Source organism: Bufo gargarizans, chromosome 4 (genome assembly GCF_014858855.1).
Source record: "Bufo gargarizans isolate SCDJY-AF-19 chromosome 4, ASM1485885v1, whole genome shotgun sequence".
In the NCBI taxonomy this organism is placed as follows: domain Eukaryota; kingdom Metazoa; phylum Chordata; class Amphibia; order Anura; family Bufonidae; genus Bufo; species Bufo gargarizans.
Window position 1 is genome coordinate 32,595,935 of NC_058083.1, and position 25,356 is coordinate 32,621,290.

The 25,356-nt window shown below is 46.3% G+C and overlaps 1 protein-coding gene across 1 annotated transcript in view; it reads left to right on the forward strand.

The window, feature by feature from the left end:
- Positions 1–25,356, forward strand: part of LOC122935162 (vomeronasal type-2 receptor 1-like) — a 142,145-nt gene that overhangs the window by 113,623 nt on the left and 3,166 nt on the right. Inside the window, exon 7 of the mRNA XM_044290927.1 lies at positions 1,341–1,464. Within this exon, the coding sequence (XP_044146862.1) occupies positions 1,341–1,464 (124 nt within the window). The remainder of the gene's footprint in view (positions 1–1,340; positions 1,465–25,356) is intronic.

Here is a 25,356-nt window from a genome sequence, read left to right on the forward strand (position 1 = left end):
CATGGCTGCGTAGGAGAAGGATCCGGGTACTGAAATGGCCAGTCTGCAGTCCAGATCTTTCACCTATAGAGAACATTTGGCACATCATAAAGAGGAAGGTGCAACAAAGAAGGCCCAAGACGATTGAACAGTTAGAGGCCTGTATTAGACAAGAATGGGAGAGCACTCCTATTTCTAAACTTGAGAAACTGGTCTCCTCGGTCCCCAGACGTCTGTTGAGTGTTGTAAGAAGAAGGGGAGATGCCACACAGTGGTGAAAATGGCCTTGTCCCAACTTTTTGGGGGATTTGTTGACACCATGAAATTCTGATTCAACATATTTTTCCCTTAAAATGGTACATTTTCTCAGTTTAAACTTTTGTTCCGTGATTTATGTTCTATTCTGAATAAAATATTAGAAGTTGGCACCTGCACATCATTGCATTCAGTTTTTATTCACGATTTCTATAGTGTCCCAACTTTTTTGGAATCCGGTTTGTAATTCCTCAAGCCGATGTTAAAAGCTGAGAACTTTGCCAATATCTTACAGTCAGGAACATATCGAAGCCCCTCATGCACCACGTCACAGTGTCTCAGCAAGCATGGGGTCCTACCACTCAACTGCCCGTGGTGTGTGAACAAGGTCTGAACATTGCTGAAAACCAACTCACAGCACAGTGCATTGGTGGTACCACCATGGAGACATCTAAGAGTCTGGCTGTGAGTTGGTTTTTAGCACTGTTCAGACATTGTTCACAAACCACAGGTAGCTTAGTGGTAGGACCCCATGCTTGCTGAGACACCGTGATGTGGTGCATGAGGGGCTCCGATATGTTCCTGACTGGAAGATAGTGGCAAAGTTCTCAGCTTTTAACATCGGCTTGAGGAATTAGCTAGTATTGTCAGTTTTGTATTTATATAACTCACAGAAATTGGGACCTGCTTAGAAATCTATACTCATCTCGTCCCCATTGCTCGGTTCTGACTCCCTCGCTCCAGGGATCTTCATTGGACTTCTGGTCTCCATATGTCAACTTCCTACATGGACAGGGTCACTTTCTCCTCTGCTGCCACTGAGTGGCCTCAAAGGTGACATATCTCCAAGCAGTACATCACCCAGCAGTGATGTGCCACATTGGGACACATCACTGTTGAGAGCAGTCATTGGCTGGTACCAGAAGTGCAGTGCAGATAGCTTGGATGTCAGAGGGCCATAATTGAGTAACAGGGACTGGATGAGTATGGATTCCTCTACAGGTCCCAATATCTGGAGTTTATATATTATAAAAGAGAGAGCACCTTTATGTCTCAAAAGGCAAGCATTAATTATGTATATGTACATGTGTATATGACTTTTCCAGACACCGCGCTCGATCTGTGGTGAGAGTTGCCTCCATGGATACTGGAAAGTCCTACTGGAAGGAAAACAGAAATGCTGCTACTACTGTTCCCCCTGTGCAGAAGGCGAAATCTCCAACCAGACTGGTGAGTAGGACCAATTTCACATAAAAGTACAAATCTACAAGATGGGCATTAGCACCGATCAGACAACATTCATTTTGAGCTCTATTGCAAAAAAAAAAAAAAGATGTTTTCTGATGTAGCCAACATTATCCTGGCTCCAGGCATGCCAGGAGGGTCACTGTAACAAGATCACTGTAATATCATTTTGTTCCATTAACGAGTTAAGCCAGTCAAGATAACATTGGCTACATCTGTATGTCGGGTAGATCAGTCATATTTTGTTAGAGCCTTTCTAACAGTATTTTGCAGTAAAAAAATATTTTGGAAGGTGGCTGTAATGCTGCAGAACCCCAAGCAACCAGGCAAAGATCTGAACAAACGTGGATTTATTGAAAACACAGCAGTTAAGTCCAAGCCAGAAATCATACAGAAATAACGTAGTCCAAATAATAACCTCTGTGGGAAAACGTCAGAGAAAAGCCAGACCAGGCTAAAGTTCATACAGAATAGTCCGTGAAACCAAATACCTAAGGAGGAGACTGAAGTATCCAAGGTCCGATCCGAGGCCACACACGGTGCAACTGTAGAGCAGAGACGAGGTTTCCAGAGACATTCACTAAATGGAGACACTCAGAGTTCATGCATGGAACAAACTTAGTGAATCTGAACCAGCATACTCCCAGGTTGTAGAGACAACAGTGAGCACTGGTCAGCCAGGGAGATCACCTTTTAAACACCTGCTGGCCAATCACAGAGTGCTGCTTGTCAGAACCTCATAGGTCATGCAATGATCCTACTCATTAGCACCTGTGCAGCAAATCCCTAATCAACTTTAAATTTGTGCACAGATGCTTTACCTGCCAGTGGCCGACGTAGCGCATAAGATGCACGCACACTCGGCCGCGCATTCCTTTGAGAATAACCCCTCGGGCGTGCACACGGATGCCCAACAGACTTGGCATGGGCACGGGATTGTGCCAGCATGGACGCCGGAACGGAACCCGCAGGAGACACCGGAGGCAGGACCGGCCGCGACGTATTGCCATCAGCCTGGCAATTCTGCCTCAGAGATCCCCGCGGCCCTCCCCTCCGGCGCCCATGCGGACGCCCCACCGTATCTGCCCGCAAGGGAACCAAAACCGCAGAGTCCCTTACATTACCCCCCCCCCCCTCGAGGAGGTGGCTCAGAAGACTCCAAACGGGGCTTACCCGGATTCTCATGGTGGAAAGTAGCTACCAATTCCTCCGCATGAAACTGGTGGGCAGGTACCCAACATCTCTCTTCTGGACCAAATACCTTCCAGTCTACTAAATACTGGCGAGATCTCTGGACAAAGTGGGAATCCAAAATCTTATTGACCTCAAATTCCGGCTCCCCTTGAACCTCCACCGGAGACGGAGTTCGAATGAAAGGAGCTGACTCGGCTGCCGATTTGAGCAGTGAAACATGAAAGGAGTTCACTCCTCGAATCGACGGAGGAAGAGAAACTTTGTAAGTCACCCAGTTAATTTTTTGTATAACCGGGTAGGGACCAATGAATCTAGGCCCCAGTTTGGCAGACTGTTGATGCAACGGGATGTTCCGGGTGGAGACCCACACTGGATCTCCTACCTTAAACTCTTGCTCCGTAGTGCGATGGCGGTCAGCGAATTATTTCTGTTGTGCCACCGCCTTACGAAGATTCCGCTGCGTCAACAACCAAATGGGCTGTCTATCCTGGAACCATTGATTCACCACTGGACAGTCAGTGGAGGCCCCTGCCAGAGAGGAGAGTCTTGGATCCCTGCCCCCACGCACCTGAACGGAGACATCTTGGTAGAGGCATGTTCGGAGTTGTTATAAGCCACCTCTGCAAAGGGGAGGTGAGCTGCCCATTCCTCCTGGCAGTCTGACACGAAACACCGGAGATACTGTTCCAGGGTCTGGTTCATTCTTTCTGTCTGCCCGTTAGTCTCTGGGTGAAAACCAGATGAAAATGACAGCCTAATCCCTAGACGGGAGCAGAAGGAACGCCAGAAACGGGAAATAAACTGAACTCCCCTATCTGAAACAATATCCTCCGGTGCCCCGTGTAATCGGAAGACATGTTTCACAAACAGATCTGCCAGCTCTCCAGCCGACGGCAATCCAGGAAGTGGAATAAAATGAGCCATTTTACTAAAACGATCCACCACTACCCAAATTACCAGTACAGCCGGAAGACCTAGGCAGATCCGTTATGAAATCCATAGACACGTGGGTCCACGGGGCCGAAGGAATGGACAGAGTAAGCAATGTACCAGAAGGGGCGGACCGAGATGATTTACAGCGAGCACAGACACTACATGCTTGGACATAGGCTTTGACATCAGAAAGCATCTTGGGCCACCAGACATGACGTTTACAAAGGGATATTGTTTTCTTTATCCCCGGGTGCCCGGCCGACACAATTTTGCAATTGTTGCAAAACCCTGAGTCTGAAATTTAAAGGCACAAACAGCCGACCTTTCGGTTTGTTAGGAGGGCTCTCCACCTGTAAAGGTAAGAGCAGTGAAGACAGATCCTCCATTATCCCTGAGGTGTCCAAGACGGCTACAAAACACCTCGCAGGGATAATGGGTTCTGGCTCAGTGTCATGTCCAGAAGGGGCTTCAGGGAAACAACGGGAAAGAGCATCCGCTTTGACATTCTTGGTTTCTGGTTTATAGGTTAAGCGGAAATTAAAGCGGGTAAAAAACAATGCCCAGCGGGCTTGGCGAGAATTTAGTCTCTTAGCCCCTTTGATATACTCAAGGTTCTTGTGGTCGGTGTAAACCGTAATGGGATGTTCCGCACCCTCTAGCCAATGTCTCCACTCATGAAAAGCCAACTTAACCCCCAAAAGCTCTGTATTATCGATATCATAGTTACGCTCGGCTGGAGAGAGCTTCTGAGAGAAAAAGGCACAAGAATGAAGCCTCTCAGGATCTCCAGAGTACTGAGACAGAACCGCCCCCACTCCGACCTCAGAGGCCTCAACCTCGAGGAAAAAAGGTTGAGAAGTGTCTGGATGAGTGAGGATTGGAGCTGAGCAAAAGGCTTGCTTTAGCGTCTCAAAGGCTTCGCCAGCCTCTTTCGTCCACTCAGAAGGGTTCATCCCCTTCTTAGTGAGGTTAGTGAGAGGCAGCACTACCGCAGAAAAGTGCTTAATAAATTTGCAATAGAAATTGGCGAAACCTAGGAAACGCTGTAATCCCTTCAGATCTCTAGGCTGAGGCCAGTCCAGGACAGCTGGGAGTTTGGAGGGGTCCATCGCCAATCCTCGTTCAGAGACTATATACCCTAGAAAAGGCAATTCTTTCACTTCAAACAAGCATTTCTCGAGCTTGGCGTACAAGTGATTCTCTCTCAGCCTCTGGAAAACCTGACAAACATGATCCCGGTGAGTCTGCAAGTCTGATGAGTAGATTAGTATGTCATCTAAATAGACAACCACGAATCTACCCAAGAAATCCTGGAGGACATCATTAATAAACTCCTGGAAGACTGCTGGAGCATTACAGAGACCGAAAGGCATCACAAGATACTCATAATGCCCGTCTGTAGTATTAAATGCGGTCTTCCATTCGTCACCCTTACGAATACGTACTAAGTTGTATGCACCCCTCAAATCAAGTTTGGTAAAAATCTGGGCCCCTGGCACCTGAGCAAGCAAATCTTCAATAAGTGGAAGGGGGTACCGATTCTTCACCGTAATTTGATTGAGGGAGCAAAAATCAATGCAGGGTCTCAATCCGCCGTCTTTCTTCTCCACGAAAGAGAATCCTGCCCCTGCGGGAGAAGTGGACGGTTGGATGAAACCCTTATCAAGATTCTCCTTTATATATTCTCGCTGGGCCTGAATTTCAATGCACCTGGTGAAGCAGTCAGAACTCCACTTGCAAATTTGTCCGGAACGCCAGTCCACAACTGGATTATGAAGTCTCAACCAGGGAAGGCCCAAAATCACAGGAGTGGATGGCATGTCCAGGGTTAAAAGGTTTAAGACTTCCCGGTGACCAGCCCCTACCTTTACCTGCAACCCAGGTGTCATCCACAACGACCGGCCTTCTTAAAGGGGAGACCCATCCACAGCGGTGACGGAAATGGCTTCTCCCAGTTTGAAGACTGGGATCTGTAGTCGTGGAACAGGGAAGAGTCAATGAAGTTACCGGCAGCTCCCGAGTCAAGCAAGGCGGAGATCGGATGGTTATTCCCTTGACACTCAATAGTAATAGGTATGAGAAGACGACTTCTTTTAAGAGGAGGCAGCAGAGTACCTAGTGGATTCTCCTCAATCTCCACTAGGCTTTGTCGTTTCCCGACAATAGTAAAGGACATTTCTTTAGTCGGTGCCCAACTCCCCCGCAATATAAGCAAAGACCCTCATTCTGGCAACGAGCCCTCTCCGTAGGGGTAAGATGCAAAGACCCTAGTTCCATGGGTTCCTCAGCCGGTTTACTGAGTCGTGGAGATGGGGTGGAAGAAACTGAATGAGAAGCCCACTCCAGACGACGTGCTCGAATGCGACGATCAGTGTCGATTGCTTGTTGGATTGCCACATCTAGAGATGATGGAGATGGTAGAGATAATAGTAGATCTCTGACAGGGTCAGAGAGTCCCAACCGGAACCGGTGGCGAAGCGCAGCATCCCCCCAGTTGGTAAAGGTGGTCCAGCGACGAAACTCTGCAGCAAATTCTTCCTCTGTGCGTCGTCCTTGTTGGAGGTGTTCCAGTTGAGTCTCAGCAGTTCGAGTGTGATCTGGGTCGTCATACAAAACCCCCATAGCATGAAAGAAGGCCTCTACTGAGTCAAATGTGGGATCCCCTGTCTGCAGGTTAAAGGCCCAGCGTTGCGGGTCCTTCCTCAATAGAGACATCACTATGCTGATCCTTTGTTTTGTATTACCCAATGATACAGGGCGCAGTTCAAAGTATAAGTGGCAGGAGTCACGGAAGTTGAGAAACGCCTGCCTATTACCTGAAAAAACCTCAGGTAAGGGTTCCACTGGGCGTTCTGCAGAAGTCGGGTCGGGCAACCCCTGGCCTCCCTGGAGGAGGATTTTAAGCTCGTCCCTGTCTTTTGCCAGTTGTGCATGGATCTTATTAATATTCACAGCAGAGATGTTTATCCTGTGTTGGACCAAGAGGTTCGCTGATCCGGTCAATTCCACTAGCTGCTGTTGGATACGATCCATAAAAACTGGAAGTTGGGGCTCACTGTTCTGTAATGCTGCAGAACCCCAAGCAACCAGGCAAAGATCTGAACAAACGTGGATTTATTGAAAACACTGCAGTAAAGTCCAAGCCAGAAATCATACAGAAATAACGTAGTCCAAATAATAACCTCTGTGGGAAAACGTCAGAGAAAAGCCAGACCAGGCTAAAGTTCATACAGAATAGTCCGTGAAACCAAATACCTAAGGATGAGACTGAAGTATCCAAGGTCCGATCCGAGGCTACACACGGTGCAACTGTAGAGAGCAGAGACGAGGTTTCCAGAGGCATTCACTAAATGGAGACACTCAGAGTTCATGCATGGAACAAACATAGTGAATCTGAACCAGCATACTCCCAGGTTGTAGAGACAACAGTGAGCACTGGTCAGCCAGGGAGATCACCTTTTAACCACCTGCTGGCCAATCACAGAGTGCTGCTTGTCAGAACCTCATAGGTCATGCGATGATCCTACTCATTAGCACCTGTGCAGCAAATCCCTAATCAACTTTGAAATTGTGCAAAGATGCTTTACCTGCCAGTGGCCGATGTAGCGCATAAGATGCACGCACACTATGCCGCGCATTCCTTTGCCAATAACCCCTCGGGCGTGCATGCGGATGCCTAACAGACTCGGCACGGGCACAGGATTGTGCCAGCATGGACACCGCAACGGAAACCGCAGGAGACACCGGAGGCAGGACCGGCCGCAACGTATTGCCATCAGCCTGGCAATTCTGCCACAGAGATCCCCGCGGCCCTCCCCTCCGGCGCCCATGCGGACGCCCCACCGTGTCTGCTCACAAGGGAACCAAAATACAGAGTCCCTTACAGTGCCATTTTGCTAGTTTCCATTCCTCCAGGGGTTTAATATAAATATCATATAGAGGAATCCATATTTTTTATCATTCTCCATACAAGGTTTTTTGTAAAAGGGATAAAAATTGTTTAGATGGAATTAATCGATATAATTTTCACAAAAATTCCTTGGCGTCTGCATAAAGGTTACGTGCTCCTTCCCAGGAACGCTTCTCTGACCCATATCCCTTCCAGTGGACAAGGTATTCCAAGACTCCACAGCGTCTGCGGGAGTCCAAGATCCCCTGGACTTCATATTCATCATTGTTATCCACCTGAATGGGAGCGGGTGGCACCGGCACTCTGCCCACAGGGGTGTTGGCATGGTAGGGTTTCAGTGATACATGAAACACCGGAAGGATGTTAAATGAAGTGGGCAGGTTTAGTCTCGCCGCTACGTTGTTGACCATTGAGGCGATGGTGAATGGTCCCAAATAGAGAGGGCCCAATTTCTTGGACAGGCAGGTCAGTTTAAGGTGCTGAGAAGATAACCATACCCTATCCCCACTTCTGTACTTGGACTTCTGTACTTGGGGTTCTCTGTACGTCTCCGATCGGCCTGAGTCTTTTGCTGTTGCTGGTGTTAAAGATGTGTGAATTTTATTCTATATTTTGTATCTCTAGGACTGTAATGAGTTAACTTCTTCTTCTTCAAGTGCCTCCCACCCCCCTCTTTGTTACAAGACTGGAGAAGGGGGGGGGCAAAGGGCTGTGCTGTGAGAAGGGTCTGTTTTCCCATCTTTGTACAGGTGTATAGATTGTGGAGGAATGCATAAGCCAATGATATGTCTTGATGATATGTATACACTGCCTATAGAGAAGCACCTCCTTGAAGTGTCACATATGACGTATGCAGTATTCTTGTTAAAACGCCATTACAAAATGGCGACGATAACCAGATGTCTACATTAGTTCACATTCCAAAGTAGTGCCCAGTGCGCAGAAGCCAGGGTGATATCTCCTCTCTCTTATCTCTTTTTCCTTTTTGACCAATGAAACAATGCTTAAGCTTCAGAGAGGACTGCCCTCTTCTGAAGATGTATATACCGCTTACCCATGTAATAAAAGTTAGAGATTGCTTTGAACAGCTTCTGTGTCAGTGTCCAGTCTCTCAACCACGCGTGGATATTAATCCCCTGGGGGTACATTGATTTGGAGCACCAGAGTGTATCTCAAATGCTCTAATTTAGGGCTGCTTTAACAAATGGCGACCACGAAGGGAACCCAAGGTGAAGGGACCATCAGCAGCCGACACACAAGAGGCCCCAGGACTTGACGAACGGCAGAGAGGAGATGGCCGGCTTTAATAGAACAGTAAGAATACTCTTACCCGCCTTTCTGACATTTAGTTTGTCACTTCATGTTGGCCTAGTCTGCTGTGAGGTGGTACCCATGTAAGTAAAGTAGTCGGCTAATATGCTGAAAGCCTGGGGTCCATAGAACCATAATCTGAATTGATAGATCACTCTGGTGTGTATATCTGTTTATGTGTGTCAGTATGGTCCGAGGAGTGAATTGAGCATGGACAGTAAGACCACAGACAAAGGGAGGGTACAGTAACCTCCTGGTTTGGAAGGGGGCACTGTAGCGCCGAGGTGTGGGACAAAGTAAACTCCGGCTGACCTGGCCAGGAAGACGGTGGAGGCTCATGACCCTTAGAAGGGAAGACTGCAGAGACATTCTCCACCTGACCTGACCCCCAGGAAGATGCGTGCGGAGCCTGCCTGACCCCTGGAGCAGGGGAAGACGTGCGGGGAGTCCCAGCTGACTAGTCAGACGTGATAGTCAGATTTGAGCCAACCAGAGGGGAGGGTGAATCCTTTGTCTGTGGAGGAAAGGGTTAAAGGTGCCTCTTTACTCCTCTGTTTTGAGTGTGTCAGTCTGAAATACTGCTGTTTAAATGGGTCAGTCCCAGTATTATGAAGAAGGAGAAAATACAGCCCCTAGCTAGCAGCGAGGGAAGAGGGAGATTATAGGATGTGATATTAATGGAGAATTGAAAGCTAAAATGTGAAAAAGAATGTTAGAGAAAGTGTGGCCCCAGACAGCAGGTCGCCCGGCTGGCAACAGGGATGAAAATCTGTAAGTATCTGTGAAGTTAGAGCTTACAGACTGTGGGCATCAGAACTCCTGTGATGTTGAGGGGGGGGGGGGTTCTAATGAGTGAGAACACAGAGCAGTGTCAGGATGTTAATTGAGGGCACTAGCAAGAAAGAAAGTGCCCCAGTGTCTGCAATCAGAAAGGCGCTTGTGTTAAATGTTTAGAAATGAACTGGTTAAGTTTTGTTACCCTAATGATATGTGTGTGTTTAAATAGGGAAGATCCTAGCACTAGCATTGGAGATTACAGCAGTAAAAGATGGTCAGTTAATGGAAGTATTGTATCCAGTCTGAGCTACAGAGACTCACTTCTGCCTGCCTTCACACAGAAACATTCCTGAGATAAGAAAAAAGGGGGGAGGGAATGAGGGAATCATGCAGAGTAAGTGATGTGTAATATATTATACAAGATGAAGATTTGTTCAATAATTTTCTTTCTTCTTTCCCAACCAGTGTAATGTGGGAATCCAGCTTTTAACAAAATGACTGTATGATTATAACATGTATATTGTTTTCTTATAAGATTTGATTAATCACTCTCCGCTCTTTTGTTATTAAAAACATTCCTATGGAAGCTTTATTACGTCCACTAACGTGGTTTGAAAGTTTATTGGTAGACCATTCAAGACACACCAAACTGATCTCCAGACTATACAAAAAACTAATCACGCCATTAAATATGGTCAAACCTGCCTTTATAGGCCATTGGGAGAAAGATTTGGAAGTGACATTTTCCCAAGACGAGGTCTCACAGCTACTATTACTACCCCACAAATCATCCAGATGTGTCCGAACCCAGGAAAATGGCTATAAAGTCTTGACCCGTTGGTATAGGACCCCAGACATCACCTGTCTATATAGCCTGAATGGGTCGGACAAATGCTGGAGGTGCGGAGTGCAAAGGGGCTCATTTCACCATATTTGGTGGTCATGCCCAGTTATACAGAAGTGGTGGATTGAGATTTTTAGTATAGCTAACAAAATTTGTAAATTGGAGATTTCAGTGTCACCCCAACTGACATTACTGGGATCCTATCCTTCCCGCTGTAGTGGGACCCCCTCCCGCCTTTTTCACTGCATGCTTAGTGCAGCTCGCCTCCTTATTCCGAAATTTTGGCTATCATCAGATATACCTTCCATATCTCATTGGACGGAGAAATTAGATCAAATATACAGGTTTGAAGAGATCTCGGCTTGGGAGAACCGGAGGTTTACCCCCTTTAGGTCTACCTGGAAAGCATGGTCCAACTTTAGGAAGTTTAATTAATACCTTATTTTATCTGCATCACTAATACACCATGTTCGCTCAAAATGGTGAGCCAAGCCAACTCATACTTAGCTGTTGGTTCACAGGGAATGTGAGTCTTCCCCAATGTGAAGTCTATCATACCTTCGTATCCAAGTAAATACAATGTATTCCTTCTATTGATCACCTGTCATCCAATGTGTAATTTTTACAAGATGTGTTATTTTTATAGCATGTACTTTATATGTATATTCCTTAACTCTCAATAAAAAATTTATATATAAAAAAAAAAAAGATTTGATTAATCACAGAGTGAAGACCAGAAGACATTGGAAAACACAGCACAATAGCGACAGACCATCAGCAATTCTGGGTGTGGTGTGGCTATCTGTTTCCAGGAAAGCTGTGTTTGTCTGTGCTGCAAGTTTTGGGATGAAACAAAGAAAGCTATGTGGCTGGGTTGGAAAACATAAATGATTCAGTGGAATGTGAATGGGTGTGGCTTTGAGTTGTAGTTGAGGCGAATATGTATGAAGACTGATGGATGTTTTTAGCAGAGCTGTGAATGCAATTCATATTTTTGTATAAGGGCGTGGTTATGAGCTGTTTGTGAAAATGACTACATGAAAATGTGAATGCGTATGGAGTACAATATTTGTTTTTAAATAATATGCACATTGAGAATTTTATTTTATTTTTCTTGGAAGATTTTAGTTTTTTTATTGGTGCCAACAGTGTTGATTGAGCTGTACATTTTTTTTTAAAATTGAAGTCAATGAAAAGTTTCTTATGGGCCCTTTGTGTGTTCATGTCTGTATTGTCAGATCTGTTTGTTTCAATGTTTGAAGTTACGTGTTACATGTTAAGTGTTGTGCTTTACATCAGAGCTCTGTTCTTATGGACAGCTGGCATACTACTGACAGACAAAGGGAGGACCACAGCGTCTGACTGAAAGGGGTGGACTTAGATGACTCAGAGCGGAGGGAGGAGGATAGGAGTGGACGTTACAGACAACGACAGCCCTTGTGCTCATCCCCTAGTTATAAGACACTCCCATGGAAGATGAGAAGTCCTGTTTTCCAGTATATTAATTCCGCAATAGGAAAAGTTGGATACTTCTGTAAGCCAAAATGCAGAGTAACATCAAGCAGCATTGGGTGGTTCAGTGGTGCCAACCATAGGTAGTGTTCCTTTGGAATTGCTTCGGCCCTGATGTCAAACGCCTCATTGAAGTGAAGGAAAAGTAAGTCTGCCACCCTATAATGGTCCTGGGAGATGGGCCTGCAGAGTCTGTGGGACCCAAATCCCAGAAGAGAGAGTGTTGTGCTGTGTGTGGTACTCCTGGTCCACACCACAATGGAGGATTGTATTCTATGTTGACCATGCCTGGATCACTGTCCGTCCCCAAAGACACCCATTTTTTTTGTCATAAGGAAAACACAAAGACAGGCGAGGGGGGAGGATTTAGATCAAGATTAGGAAACAGGAAATCCAGTATCGGCTCTACTTTTAAACATTTTTAGCAGAATCAGTCTGGCCCAATAGTATCCCTCATTCTGGGTGATCAAACAAGTAGTTCCGTTTTTTATTGACACTGGAGCAGCCAAGACAGTTGTGCACAGCAAACATGGCCTCCCCTGATTTACTCTCCAAGGACACCAGTCTTTGGGTGGAAGTGGATGGGAAAGTAGTACGCTCCCTTTTCAACAGAAACCATCCATACTAGATTTGCCCCTGACAAAGATGCGCTTGCCCGTTTGCTGGTCAGTGGTAACGCCCCTTGTTGCCTCCTGGGTGCAGATTTGCTTGCAAAAGTACATGCTAGTATCTCATATCAGGAGGACGGCACTGTGAAGCTTACAGGTGCCCTCAACGACCAGGAACTTTGTTTGTTGGCCATTAGTGATAAAATTCCCAGGTCCATGTTTGTATTAGTACTCCCAGAAGCTGAGAAAAGCAAACCACTCACCATTGGATGGTACATGACCTACATGCCGTTAATGAAGCCACAGTTTCTAACACCCACATCGTGCCCAATACACACACACACCTTGTTGGCTCAGGTTCCCATTACCTCATACTCACTCCACTGTGATTGATTTGTCCTTTTTCCCTACCGCCTCACAGATGAGGTGGTAGATTCTTTTTATGCCTAGAACTGGCAATTTTGTGTTCCCCCACACTGAGCCTATCAGATTATTACATTTGGATTGTATTGTTATGAAGTGAGTGGCCATGACTCAGCTGTCCTCACCCAACTGCATGGCCAGCAATAACACCCCGTAGCATATTATTTAGTGTCAGACTTGATCCCGTGGCCAGAGGTACCCCTTTCTGCATCAGAGCTGTAGTAGTTGTACTAGCTATGCTTGATGAAAGCTCTGAGATAGTTCTGAACCACAAAGTGAAGGTGATATTACATCTATCCTCATGAACGTACTATCCAAATAATTGTTTTGTTGCCTGTTATTTTAGAATGCAGTGTTCCATTATGTTGCCTGACAATGTTGCTCTCCAAAGGTGTAATACTTTGGACCCAGCCACCCTGTTGCCTCTGGACCAAGGGGGAGGGAAGAGTTAGGGCACGACACTTTAAACTTTTCTTCCAGATTCAAAGGAAGAGGCTCCTGACTGTCTGCAGATGATGTCACAAGTGGTAGTGGGATTTGGTAAATCAGCCATTAGGTAATCTAGATCATGTGCTCTTTGTGGATGGATCGAGGTATGGCCAGGATGGCAGGTACTACACAGATTGGGCAGTGGTGATTAAACGTGAACTACCACACATGTCTGCTCAAGAAGTGGAGCTAAAAGACTCTGAAGATGGCTTGCAGATATGCAGATGGAAAAACAGCCAACATTTACATTGATTCCAGGTGTGCTTTTGGGATAGCCCATGACTATGGGCCCATATGGAAAGCCAGAGACTCCTTGATCGCTTCAGGTAAACCCATCGAAAATGGGGAAGCAGGTCTCTGATGGAAGCCCTCTTGTCACTAACATGAGGGGTGATGATAGCAACGAAAGGCCACTGTAAACAGATGCAGAGGAGGCAAAGGGGAAAGCCACGGCAGATCAGGTGGCAAAAATGGCTGCCAAATTACCTAAGCAGATCCCTGTCTTAAGTGGCCACAGTTCAGGTCCCTGAAAGAACTCCTCCTGTCTCCCGAAAGTTCTTAAGACCTTACAGAACCAGATGGGGAAGGAGGAAAGGGACTGGTGGATGGAAAAGGGGGGACTACAAATAAGAAGGGAAACTTTGCCTTCCCAGGCCCCTCTACTCCACGATGCCACAGGCAACCCATGGAGTGATGCACCAGACAAAAACTGCTATGTTTGATTTAGTACGTAGCATATGGTACACCCCAGGGTTCAGCACTGTAACAGTCAGACATACAACAGTCAGGATAAATGATTTGTGCCCAGAACAACGTGGTTAAGGTACCCAAGAAACACGTCTTGCTTTTTGTATCTGTTTTAACGTTTGCAGTCTACCTTCAACTACCCAAGGTGGGCATGTATGAGTATGTATTGATATGTGATGACTTGTTTTCAGGTTGGCCAAAACCGTACCCAAAGAAGTAAAGAAGATTATGGTCGAAGTTGTGTGCAGTTATGGGGTACCTTAGATCATTGAAAGTGACACAGGTGTTCACTTCACAGGTGAAGTGCTGCAGGAGATGATGAAGGTTTTGGGTGTAGGACAGGCCTTACATGCTTCGTACCATCCACAAAGCAGCAGTAGAGTAGGAAAAAGGAACTGAACGGGACGCTAAGTTAAAGATTCAAAAAGCCTTAATAGAGTGCCTGCTGGTAGCCCTCTTTTAGTAAGATATACGCCTAACCGTGAGACAGGCCTTTGTCCCTATAAGGTCCTTTTTGGGTCAGCCCCTAGGACAGGATTTTATTTCCCACAGCAGCTCCAGATGCAACATGGTTGTCTGACAGATTATGTGATCAGTTTTGTACAAGCATTTGACTAAAGTACATTTTCGAGCTTTTGCTTCACTTCCAGGTTTTGATAAAGTACCAGGAACCCACCCACTTGTGTCTGGAGATTGGGTGGTAGTAAAAGACACGTTAGAAAAGTCCTAAAACCCTGGTTTGATGGTCCATTCCGAGTGTTGTTGCCCACAAGCACAGTGAAGCTCAAAGAAAAGCATAATTGGATTGATTTCAAGGAAGTGTTGAGACTGGTTTTCCCTTGTGTGACTGTTGATCATGACTCAAAAGAATATGGAAAAATTGTATGAAAACTTTCATCCAGAAAATCAGGAGCACTGATGACCTCCAGTCTCCCCGATATAATGTCAACGCCAGTTAGGAAAAGATCATCTGACTTCCCCGTGCTCAAATCCAGTGTCACGGGAGGCTGTTCACTAGGAATGGCTTGTCGTGGAAGCTGGTGAAGAGGAGGCGGAGCATTGGGACAGATGTTTAGGTTTAGGGAGAGAATGAAATTCAAGGGGGGACTGTTAAAGATGTGTGAATTTTATTCTATATTTTGTATCTCTAGGACTGTAATGAGTTAACTTCTTCGTCTTCAAGTGCCTCCCACCCCCCTCTTTGTTACAAGACTGGAGAAGAGAGGGGGAGGGCAAAGGGCTGTGCTGTGAGAAGGGTCTGTTTTCTCATCTTTGTACAGGTGTATAGATTGTGGAGGAATGCATAAGCCAATGATATGTATACACTGCCTATAGAGAAGCACCTCCTTGAAGTGTCACATATGACGTATGCAGTATTCTTGTTAGGATAAACGCCATTACAAAATGGCGATGATAACCAGATGTTTACATTAGTTCACATTACAAAGTAGTGCCCAGTGCGCAGAAGCCAGGGTGCTATCTCCTCTCTCTTATCTCTTTTTCCTTTTTGACCAATGAAACAATGCTTAAGCCTCAGAGAGGACTGCCCTCTTCTGAAGATGTATATACCGCTTACCCATGTAATAAAAGTTAGAGATTGCTTTGACCAGCTTCTGTGTCAGTGTCCAGTCTCTCAACCACGAGTGGATATTAACCCCCTGGGGGTACATTGATTTGGAGCACCAGAGTGTATCTCAAATGCTCTAATTTAGGGCTGCTTTAACACTGGGTAGTGCGGAGCTTCCGCACTAGGATACGTAGCAAACCCGGGAGACGACGGAGGCGCTGGGCCACTTCAGGTACGGGAATGTCCACCGGAAGTTCTGGAAGCGTCAAGGGATGGTATCCGTAATTCGCATAAAAGGGTGAGAGTCCCGTAGAGGTATGCTGCTGTTGATTGTATGCATATTCTGCCAGAGGGAGAAGGTCCACCCAGTCGTCTTGTAGGTATGACGAATAGCATTGGAGATACTGCTCCAAGGTTTGGTTTGTCCTCTCCGTCTGGCTGTTGGACTGGGGATGATAAGCAGAGGACAGGTTGCGGGTGATGTGGATGCTGCAGCAAAATTGGCTCCAGAAACAGGAGGTGAACTGCGAACCCCGATCAGATACAATAGAGGAGGGGTGTCCATGTAGGTGGAACACGTGCTGTAGAAACAATTTTGAGGTATGTTGGGCTGTTGGAAGGCCGGTAGTTGGAATAAAGTGGGCCATCTTGGTTCATCTATCTACTACAAGATCGTAGTGTGGCCCTGTGAAGGAGGTAAGTCCACCACAAAATCCATGGCGAGGTCCCTCCAGGGCACCGTTGCCATGGGTAGAGGTTGTAGTGGGCCGACTGGCCGGGTGTGGGGTCTCTTGTGCATGGCACAGATAGTGCATGAGCCCACAAAGGACCGTACATCTGCCGTACATCTACTCTAAGGTATTGCTTATTCCCCTGTGAGCTGCGGTTGGGTGGTCGTGATGATGTTGCAGGATCAGTACCCGATGGGAAGTAGGCACGTAGATCTTTCCCTGATGGTAACGTAGACCCTGCCTTTGTGGCAGGTGTGCTGCTTCTGACGGTACGGTCACGCTGGCTTGTCGGATCTCTTCGAGTAATGAATGTTGTGTTGCCAAAAAGTAGGTGCTTGGAAGGATGGTTTCTGGAGGTGAAAACACGGCCTCTGTGTCGTGAAGACGGGAGAGGGTATCAGCCTTCCCGTTCTTTGATCCAGGACGATATGCTATCTGGAGGGTGAAGCGGGAAAAGAAGAGGGCCCACCTAGCTTTCCGGGGCCGTAACCTCTTAGCAGTACGAAGGTATTCTAGGTTACGGTGATCAGTATAGACAGTTACCGGGTGCTTGGCTCCCTCCAGCAGATGCCGCCACTCCTCCAGCGCATTTTTTATGGCCAGTAGTTCCCTCTCGCCCACATCGTAGTTTTGTTCGGCCTTGGTTACCTTGCGGGAGTAGAACGCCACTGGGTGTAGGAGTTTTTTCTCCCCTTGTCTTTGGGAGAGAACTGCCCCGACTGCTTTCTCTGAGGCATCTGTCTCCAGGTAGAAGGGAAGAGCAGTGTCAGGCTGCGCCAGTACCGGAGCTTGTGTGAAGATCCTTTGGAGGGTTTGAAAGGCCTTATGACTGGCAGGGGTCCATACAAATGGAACGTTGTTCCCGGTTAGGACCGTAATAGGAGCGCATATGGCCGAAAAATTCTGGATGAAGCGACGGTAGAAATTCGCAAAACCCATGAATTGTTGGACTATTCATCGGTTTCGTGGGATAGGCCATTCTAGGACGGCCTGAACCTTCTTGGGGTCCATCTCCACTTTTCCGGGGAACAGTATGTATCCCAAGAATTTAATAGAAGGAACCTCAAAGATGCTCTTCTCCAGCTTCCCATAGAGTCGGGGTTGTCCGAAGGGGCTGGAGGACTACCTTCACATGTCTCTCATGCTGCTGGAGTGTGTGGGAAAAAATAAGGATGTCATCCAGATACACTACCACATATGTGTCCAGAAGGTCGCGGAAGACATCGTTGATTAAGCTTTGGAAGGTAGCTGGGGCGTTGCAAAGCCCGAAGGGCATTACCAGATACTTATAATGGCCGAATCTGGAACAAAAAGCCTTCTTCCATTCATCGCCCTCACGGATCCGCGCAAGTTTATAGGCCCCCCGGAGGTCGATCTTGGAGAACACTTTGGCATCCTTCACTCGGTCCAGGAGATCAGGGATGAGAGGGAGAGGGTATTTATTTTTCCTGGTGATGTTGTTAAGGCCCCGGTAGTCCACACAGGGCCGAAGACCCCCGTCCTTCTTCCCCACAAAAAAGATACCTGCACCGACTGGGGAGGTGGACGGGCGGATGAAGCCCTTCGCCAGGCTTTCCTCAATTTAATCCCTCAGGGCCTGGGTCTCGGGCTCAGACAAGTTGTATAACCGTTCGTACGGCAGCGGGGCCCCGGAGAGTAGATCAATGGGGCAGTCATAAGGTCTGTGGGGAGGAAAGGTGTCTGCCCCCTGCTTTCTCAAAGACATCCGCATATTCTTCGTATTTAGTAGGTAATACCCGAGGAGATGAGGCCAGGACCAGCAGAGAGCCAGGAGCGGAGGAGATGCAGTGGGATAAGAGGACTGAAATGTGACACGTCCCAGGGCCCAGTCTATTTGGGGGTTGTGCTTTCTAAGCCATGGGATGCCCAAGATAACAGGAAATAAAAGAAGAGGGTACGATGTCTCACACAATCTCTTCACGGTGGTGGCGACCAATGGAAAGGGTAAGAGGGTGTGATTCCAAAGAGACAGGTCCGGTTTTTAATATACTGCCGTCCACCATGTGGAGTCGGGATGGGTGTTCCTTGGGGCGCAAGGGTATTCCTAGCTGCGTGGCAAGTTTGGAATAAAAAAAACAGCTGCTTGCGCCCGAATCGATTAAGGCCGTGAGTTCATGGCCAGTTCCGTTCAGCTGCAGATAAACACATAGAGTTAGATGTGAAGAACCGTGGTATACAGGTATGTACAAGAACACAGCAGATCTGACAGTCCTACCTGTAGGTGGTTTGACAGGACAGTCTCTCAACATATGCCCGGATTTGGCACAGTAGAGGCAGAGATTGAGAGTCCGCCTTCTGGACCTCTCAACTGCTGAGAGTGGACCCCTGACTACTTCGACCTGCATTGGTTCATCCGGGGTGAGGTCTCCCACTGTGGAGGATTGCCCAAGGACTGAAACGAGAAGAGGATTGGATCGCCGTGCAGGAGGAGGCAAAGCATGCTGTCTCTCCGTCCTTCATTCCCGGAAACGGCGGTCCAGTTGGGTAACCGTGCTAATCATCCCTTCCAGGACCTCCGGGACCCCGATATGGGCAAGTTCGTCTTTTAATTGGTCCGACAGTCCGATCCGGAACTGATCGATAAGGGCCACTTCATTGAGTCCGGTATCTGGTGCGATCTCCCGGAACGCCGTAATGTAGTCCTCCACTGGACGCCTTCCTTGTCTCAGGGAACGGAGAGTGTCCCTAGAGGTGGAAGCATGCAGGGGGTCGTGAAAGAGTGCCTGCATGGTGGCGGAAACAAAGGAGCCCCAAGAGGACAGCACTGGGCTATCAGTTTGCAGGAGCTGATGGGCCCAGGTCTGTGGGGGTCCCGTGAGCAGGGAGATAGCTGTCCGTACTTTGACGTAGTCCGAGGAGTAAGTGCGGGGTTTCAAGGAGAACAGTAGCTCACAGGAAATAATAAACAAACTGCATTTCTTCCTGTCTCCAGAAAAGCGTTCTGGTAGGGCCACGGCTGGTTCACTGTTCACCACTTCTAGTGAGGTGCGTGGAGTGGGAGGAGGAGAGGGTGGTAGTGCAGTGAACTGGACCTGGCGCAGCTCCTGGGCATGCATTCTCCCTAATAGGTGTGCATGGCTGGCCTGCATGTCCTGAAGGGCTTGCGCCATCATCGTCAGTTGTTCGGACAAAGAAGGGGCACCGTCTGCAGATCCCGCAGATTCCATGGTTTGGCAGCGGTGACGGTTCTAGAGGTGGAACATACTTTTTGAGTAACGACTTATGGAAGACGTTATGGATTTTAAGATTTTGAGGTAGCTCCAGGCGAAAAGCCACGGGGTTAATGATGGCTACTATTTTGTAAGGACCAATGAACCTAGGATCCAGTTTCCAAGAGGGAACCTTTAACTTAATATTCCTAGTATATAACCACACATAGTCATTCACTCCTAGGTCCAGACCTCTAGGTTTTCAGACACAATACACCTTAGGGATGTCTCAAGGTTTTGGTTGGTACGCTCAGTCTGTCCATTCGACTGAGGATGGAAAGCTGAGGAAAAGGACAAGTGTACCCCCAAACGGGAACAAAAGCTTTCCAAAACATAGAAATAAACTGGGTTCCCCGATCCGAAACAACATCGGAAGGGACCCCGTGAAGCTTCACGATTTCACTGATGAATACCTGAGCAAGAGTCTTAGCATTAGGTAGTGTGGGTAACGCAATGAAGTGTACCATTTTGCTAAACCTGTCCACTACTACCAAGATAACTGTTGGACAAAGACAAAGGTAAGTCAGTGATGAAATCCATTGACAGATGTGTCCATGGCCTATTGGTAATGACAAGTGGCAATAAAGACCCTGTAGGACGTGTATGAGAGACTTTAGCGCGTGCACAAGTAGAACAAGCAGACACAAAATCCATTACATCCTGACGCAACCTTGGCCACTAGTCATGTCAGTAAGGGGTTTGACAATCACAGAATTTTTTTTAATTAATTTTCTATAGAAATTTGCGAAACCCAAGAACCGTTGCAGTGCTTTAAGGTTCTCAGGAAGATCCCAATCTAAAATTGCCGGGACTTTCCTAGGATCCATATGGAAACCTGAATCAGATAATAGATATCCCAAGAACTGTATTTCCTGAACGGCGAAAACACTTTTCAATTTTCGCATTTTATTTATTCGTCCGTAGGACCTGCAGTACCTGTCTGACATGTACCCTGTGTGTCTTCAGATCAGACGAGTAAATTAAAATATCATCTAGGTATATCACCACAAACCTGCCGATAAGATGACTAAACATATCATTAATAGTGTTGAGCTCGAATATTCGAATAGCGAATATTAATCGCGAATATCGTAACTTCGGAAATTTGCGAATATTACAAATATAGTGCTATATATTCGTTATATATTGAATATTCGTCAATTTTTAACATCTGAAAACATGATTCCTCCCTGATTCTTTCTTGTGGGTCAATAAGCCATTGGCCCACAAGCAACTTAAGCAGGGGGGAATCATGTTTTTATATGGAAAATAAAATGACCAATATTCTAAAAAACAAATACATATCAATATAGTATATATATTCGTTATTTAGAATTTTGGCATTATTTTTTTCCTATCTGTACAGTTGTTCGCATACTCCTCCCCGACAAGCGTGGAACGCCTGTGGGTTAGAAAATACCATTGCATCTGAGTTTTCCCTGAGATCGTGAAAACTTAGATCCGATGGTATATTCTAACCCACAGGCGTTCCCATGGTTACGGGGACGCTTGTCGGGGAGCAGTATGCCAAAGTGGAATAACAGTACACATTGGGAAAAAAAAAGACGAATATTCTAAATAACGAATTTATTTGCTCTATTGCTATAAATTCGTCTTTTAGAATATTCGTAAAATACACATATAGACTGCAATTTAGCTAATATACTGCTATAGTAATTTTTTTAATAGTGTACATATTTTCCAAAACTGAAGTTCAGAAGAGGCATAAAAATGACACAAAAAAATAAATAAAGATTATAGCACTATATTACCTAAATTACAATCTATATGTGTATTTTACGAATATTCATAATATTGCTCTAACTTCGTCTTTTAGAATATTCGTAATATTCTAAAAGACAAAGTTATAGCTATATATAGAATATTTGTAAAATACACATATTAGCCTTGCCATAGTCATAGGAACGTTGCCTTATACTGTCAAAAGAAAAATCGCAATATGCGAATAATTAAATCGGATATTATTCGTGATAAATAGAATAATGACGAATATTCTATTTCAACGAATATAAGACAAGTATTCAATCGAATATTCGTGAAATATCGCAAAACCGAATATGGCACCTCCCGCTCATCACTAATCATTAACAAAATGTTGGAAGACAGCAGGAGCATTGGTCAGACCGAAAGGCATGACTATATTTTCAAAATGCGCCCCCTGGGTGTTAAAAGTCTTTCACTCATCTCCTTCCTTGATAAGAATCAGATTGTAGGCCCACCTAAGATCAAGTTTGGAGAACCACCTAGCACCCGCAATCTGATTAAACAGGTCAGGAATGAGAGGAAGAGGGTATGGGTCTCGGATGGTTATCCGGTTTACTTCGCGGAAATCTAGGCAAGGACGCAGGCCCCCATCTTTCTTTTTAACAAAGAAAAACCCTGCAGCCACAGGTGATGAAGAGGGTCTGATGTGTCCCTTAGCCAAGCTCTTGGAGATATAATCTTTCATGGCTTGTCTCTCGGAACCCAAAAGATTATATAACCTGGTCTTTGGTAATTTTGCACCGGGAATCAAGTTAACCGGGCAATCATAAGGACGGTAAGGTGGTAACTTCTGACACCCCTTTTCAGAGAAAACGTCCTCAAAGTCCGAAACAAATGTAAGTAGAGTAGCTATGGAGGCGACTAAGCAGTTGCTATTTAAGCTATTTTATCTGCAATGCTCACTCCACTCCAATATCTCCCTGGCCTGCCAATCCACCACTGGATTGTGCGCTACCAACCAGAGAAGACCCAATACCACAGGAGAGGGAAGGCCCTCCAGAACATAACATGATAGACACTCGTTATGGTGGTCCCCTACCCGAAGGTGTAAGGTTTCTCTGAGACAGAGGAGCAGAGTCAATAGCGAAAATGGGAATAGGTCTCTGTAGCGTACAGAACGATAAACCCATAGTATGGGCAAACTGGGCATCTATCAAATTTACTACTGCTCCACTGTCTAGGAAGAAAGAAATAGTCTCAGTCTTAATACCAATAACAACAACCGCTGGCAACACAAATTAATATGTTCGTATGGAGGAAACGTATACCCCCCGGCTGACATCCTCCACACAGCCTGGGGTTATTAGTTTTCCTACTGTCATTTGTTTTTTAGTATGGAAGGACAGACAGAAAAAAACAAACCCCACACCTACGGCGAGCCTCAGGAGGACAGACCTGACAAGTAGTTCCTCCTAGCTGCATAGGCTTGTCTAGGTCCGTACAGACTAGTTGCTGCTTCGGAGGGGTTTCTTATTGCTCATCTCTTTCAATCTGTCCCTAAAACGTCGATCTATTCTGATAGTAAGGGACATAACAGCATCAAAGGAAAAGGGGGTCTCATACAGTGCAAGCGCATCCTTAACCCCTTCGGATAACCCAGAGCAAAACTGACTCCTGAGAGCCGGATCGTTCCACTGGGTATCCGTAGTCCACCTACGGAACTCTGAGCAATACTCATCTGCTGGCCGATCTTCCTGTAGGAGTCTCCGTAACTTCATATATGAGACCCAAGGCCCCCAAAAATTCCTCCACAGACCGGAGAGCCGGAGTATCAGTTGGTAAAGAGAACGCCCAGGATTGCGGGTCCCCCTGAAGCAGGTAAATAACAATCCCCATCCGCTGTTCTTCATTACCAGAGGAGTAGGGGCACAGCCTAAAATATAATTTACAGGCCTCACGGAATGTCACAAATTTGTCCCTTCTCCCAGAAAATCTGTCAGGAAGAACAATCTTGGGTTCCGGAGCAACCTGGTTACCCATAGCAACTGCTGGACCTGCGGTCTGCTGCAATTGCTGCTGTTGCTGGAGGACCAACGCCTTCAATCCTGCTACCTCCAAAGACAGGCCTTGAAGTTGCTTTGTCAAAGCGGCAATAGGATCCATGCTGGATTCTAAATAGGCAGGGGGAAAAAAATATATATTTTTTTTCTTCTTCTTTTTGCACAAAATAACGGCCAGATATAATATCACGACCGGCGTGCCGATCACATACGTGACGCAAAGGGAGGGAGAAAGGGAAGGCCCTGTCCAAGGGAGAGGGAAAGATGGTGACCCCTAACTCACCTTGAGGCTGGCACCTGACTGCCCTGACGTCCCTAGACAGGTTTTTCACCCGTACGCCGATCACGTGCCTAAACCCTGGCTTTCCTTAAGATGAGCCCTACGTAGTGAATAGGGTGGTGGGAACACTAGTCCGCACTACTAACACTAAAGGGAAACACCAGTGAGAGGACAGACAATACTGACAAAACATATAATCCCAGGTGGGCAACAACAGCGGACAGCAAACAACCAACAGAGATCCGAAGGGTAATGCTCTGGTACGACTACCAGGAATAACAGCTACACAGCTACACAGCTCCAGTGGGTCAGTATAGAAGTCCAGGCAGGAAGCTCTATATTTGGCAACCAGTAAGTGGGAGAAGAGGGGAATATAAGGAGGTTGGGAGTGCCGGACAAGAAACAGCTAAGGAGAAGAAGCTACGGATCCCTGAGTGAGACAAAAAGGATTGCAAGGCAAACACAGAAAGCTACCATTAAGTAACAGCGTGATCTTTAGACATAGAGTGCGCAGCCACCCGCTGCAACTTCCTGACCTCGGGTATAACGGAGTCAGACGTGGCTCATCACACCCTCGTGACAACGAGCAATCCAATAAGCACAGAAACAAGGAACCAGGAACACACATAGTGAGTCGAAGACTATCACTGGCACTGGTGTATGGCCAGGAACAGGTTTAAATAGAGCACCAAGTCCCTGGATCAGAACCTGATAGGTCCATTACTCGGAGCTCCATTAGTCAGAAACACTAGCACACAGTAACAGAGCAGCTGAGCATTCAGCCCATTGCTAATATCCCCCAGCACACGGCAGCTGCAAGAAGAAACAGAGTATTGCATCCTGTTGCTAAGGATGCTGTCGCGTCACCAGGGGGCCTGGCTCCAGCAGCGCTTTTCGAAATGACTGTGCCCTTTCTGTGGACTTCTGGGAGGCAGATTGGGACAGTGGCTGGAAATGGCCCAGTGTGCTATCATTGTACCATATCTGGTCCAGCCTCCAGTATACTGTTATAACGGGAATTCAGTGAGGCAAGTGGCGCCACCACCCAAATGTAATTCTGCTATAAATGTGGCATTAATAGCTGTATATAAAAATTGTCTAGTTTTTAAAATTTCACGCAGTTCCAAGCCTTCACTCAAATGTAATTCTGCTACATGACAATAATACTTCAAAATTGTTCTTCCCAGCTCTCTATAAAATTTGAAGTTTTGAAAATGTTGCCCAGTTCTGCACCTTCACAGAAATGTAATTCTTCTCTATGGCATTTGTACTTTTGGCCATTTGTCTGTAAAAACTGTCGCCCATTTCCGTGTCTTTACTCATATTTAATGATGCTATATGATATTTACACTTGGTTGAACTTGATGGACTTATGTCTTTTTTCAACCATATTAACTATGTAACTTCTAGCCTTCTCTAGTTTTGTGTACCTTAAAATTGTTTAAAATTGTCTCGTTCTCTACATGACTGTGTGTGCCCTTCCTCCAGCACATACTCTGTTAACATGCAGTGGGTGTGGATCCATTTTACCAATGA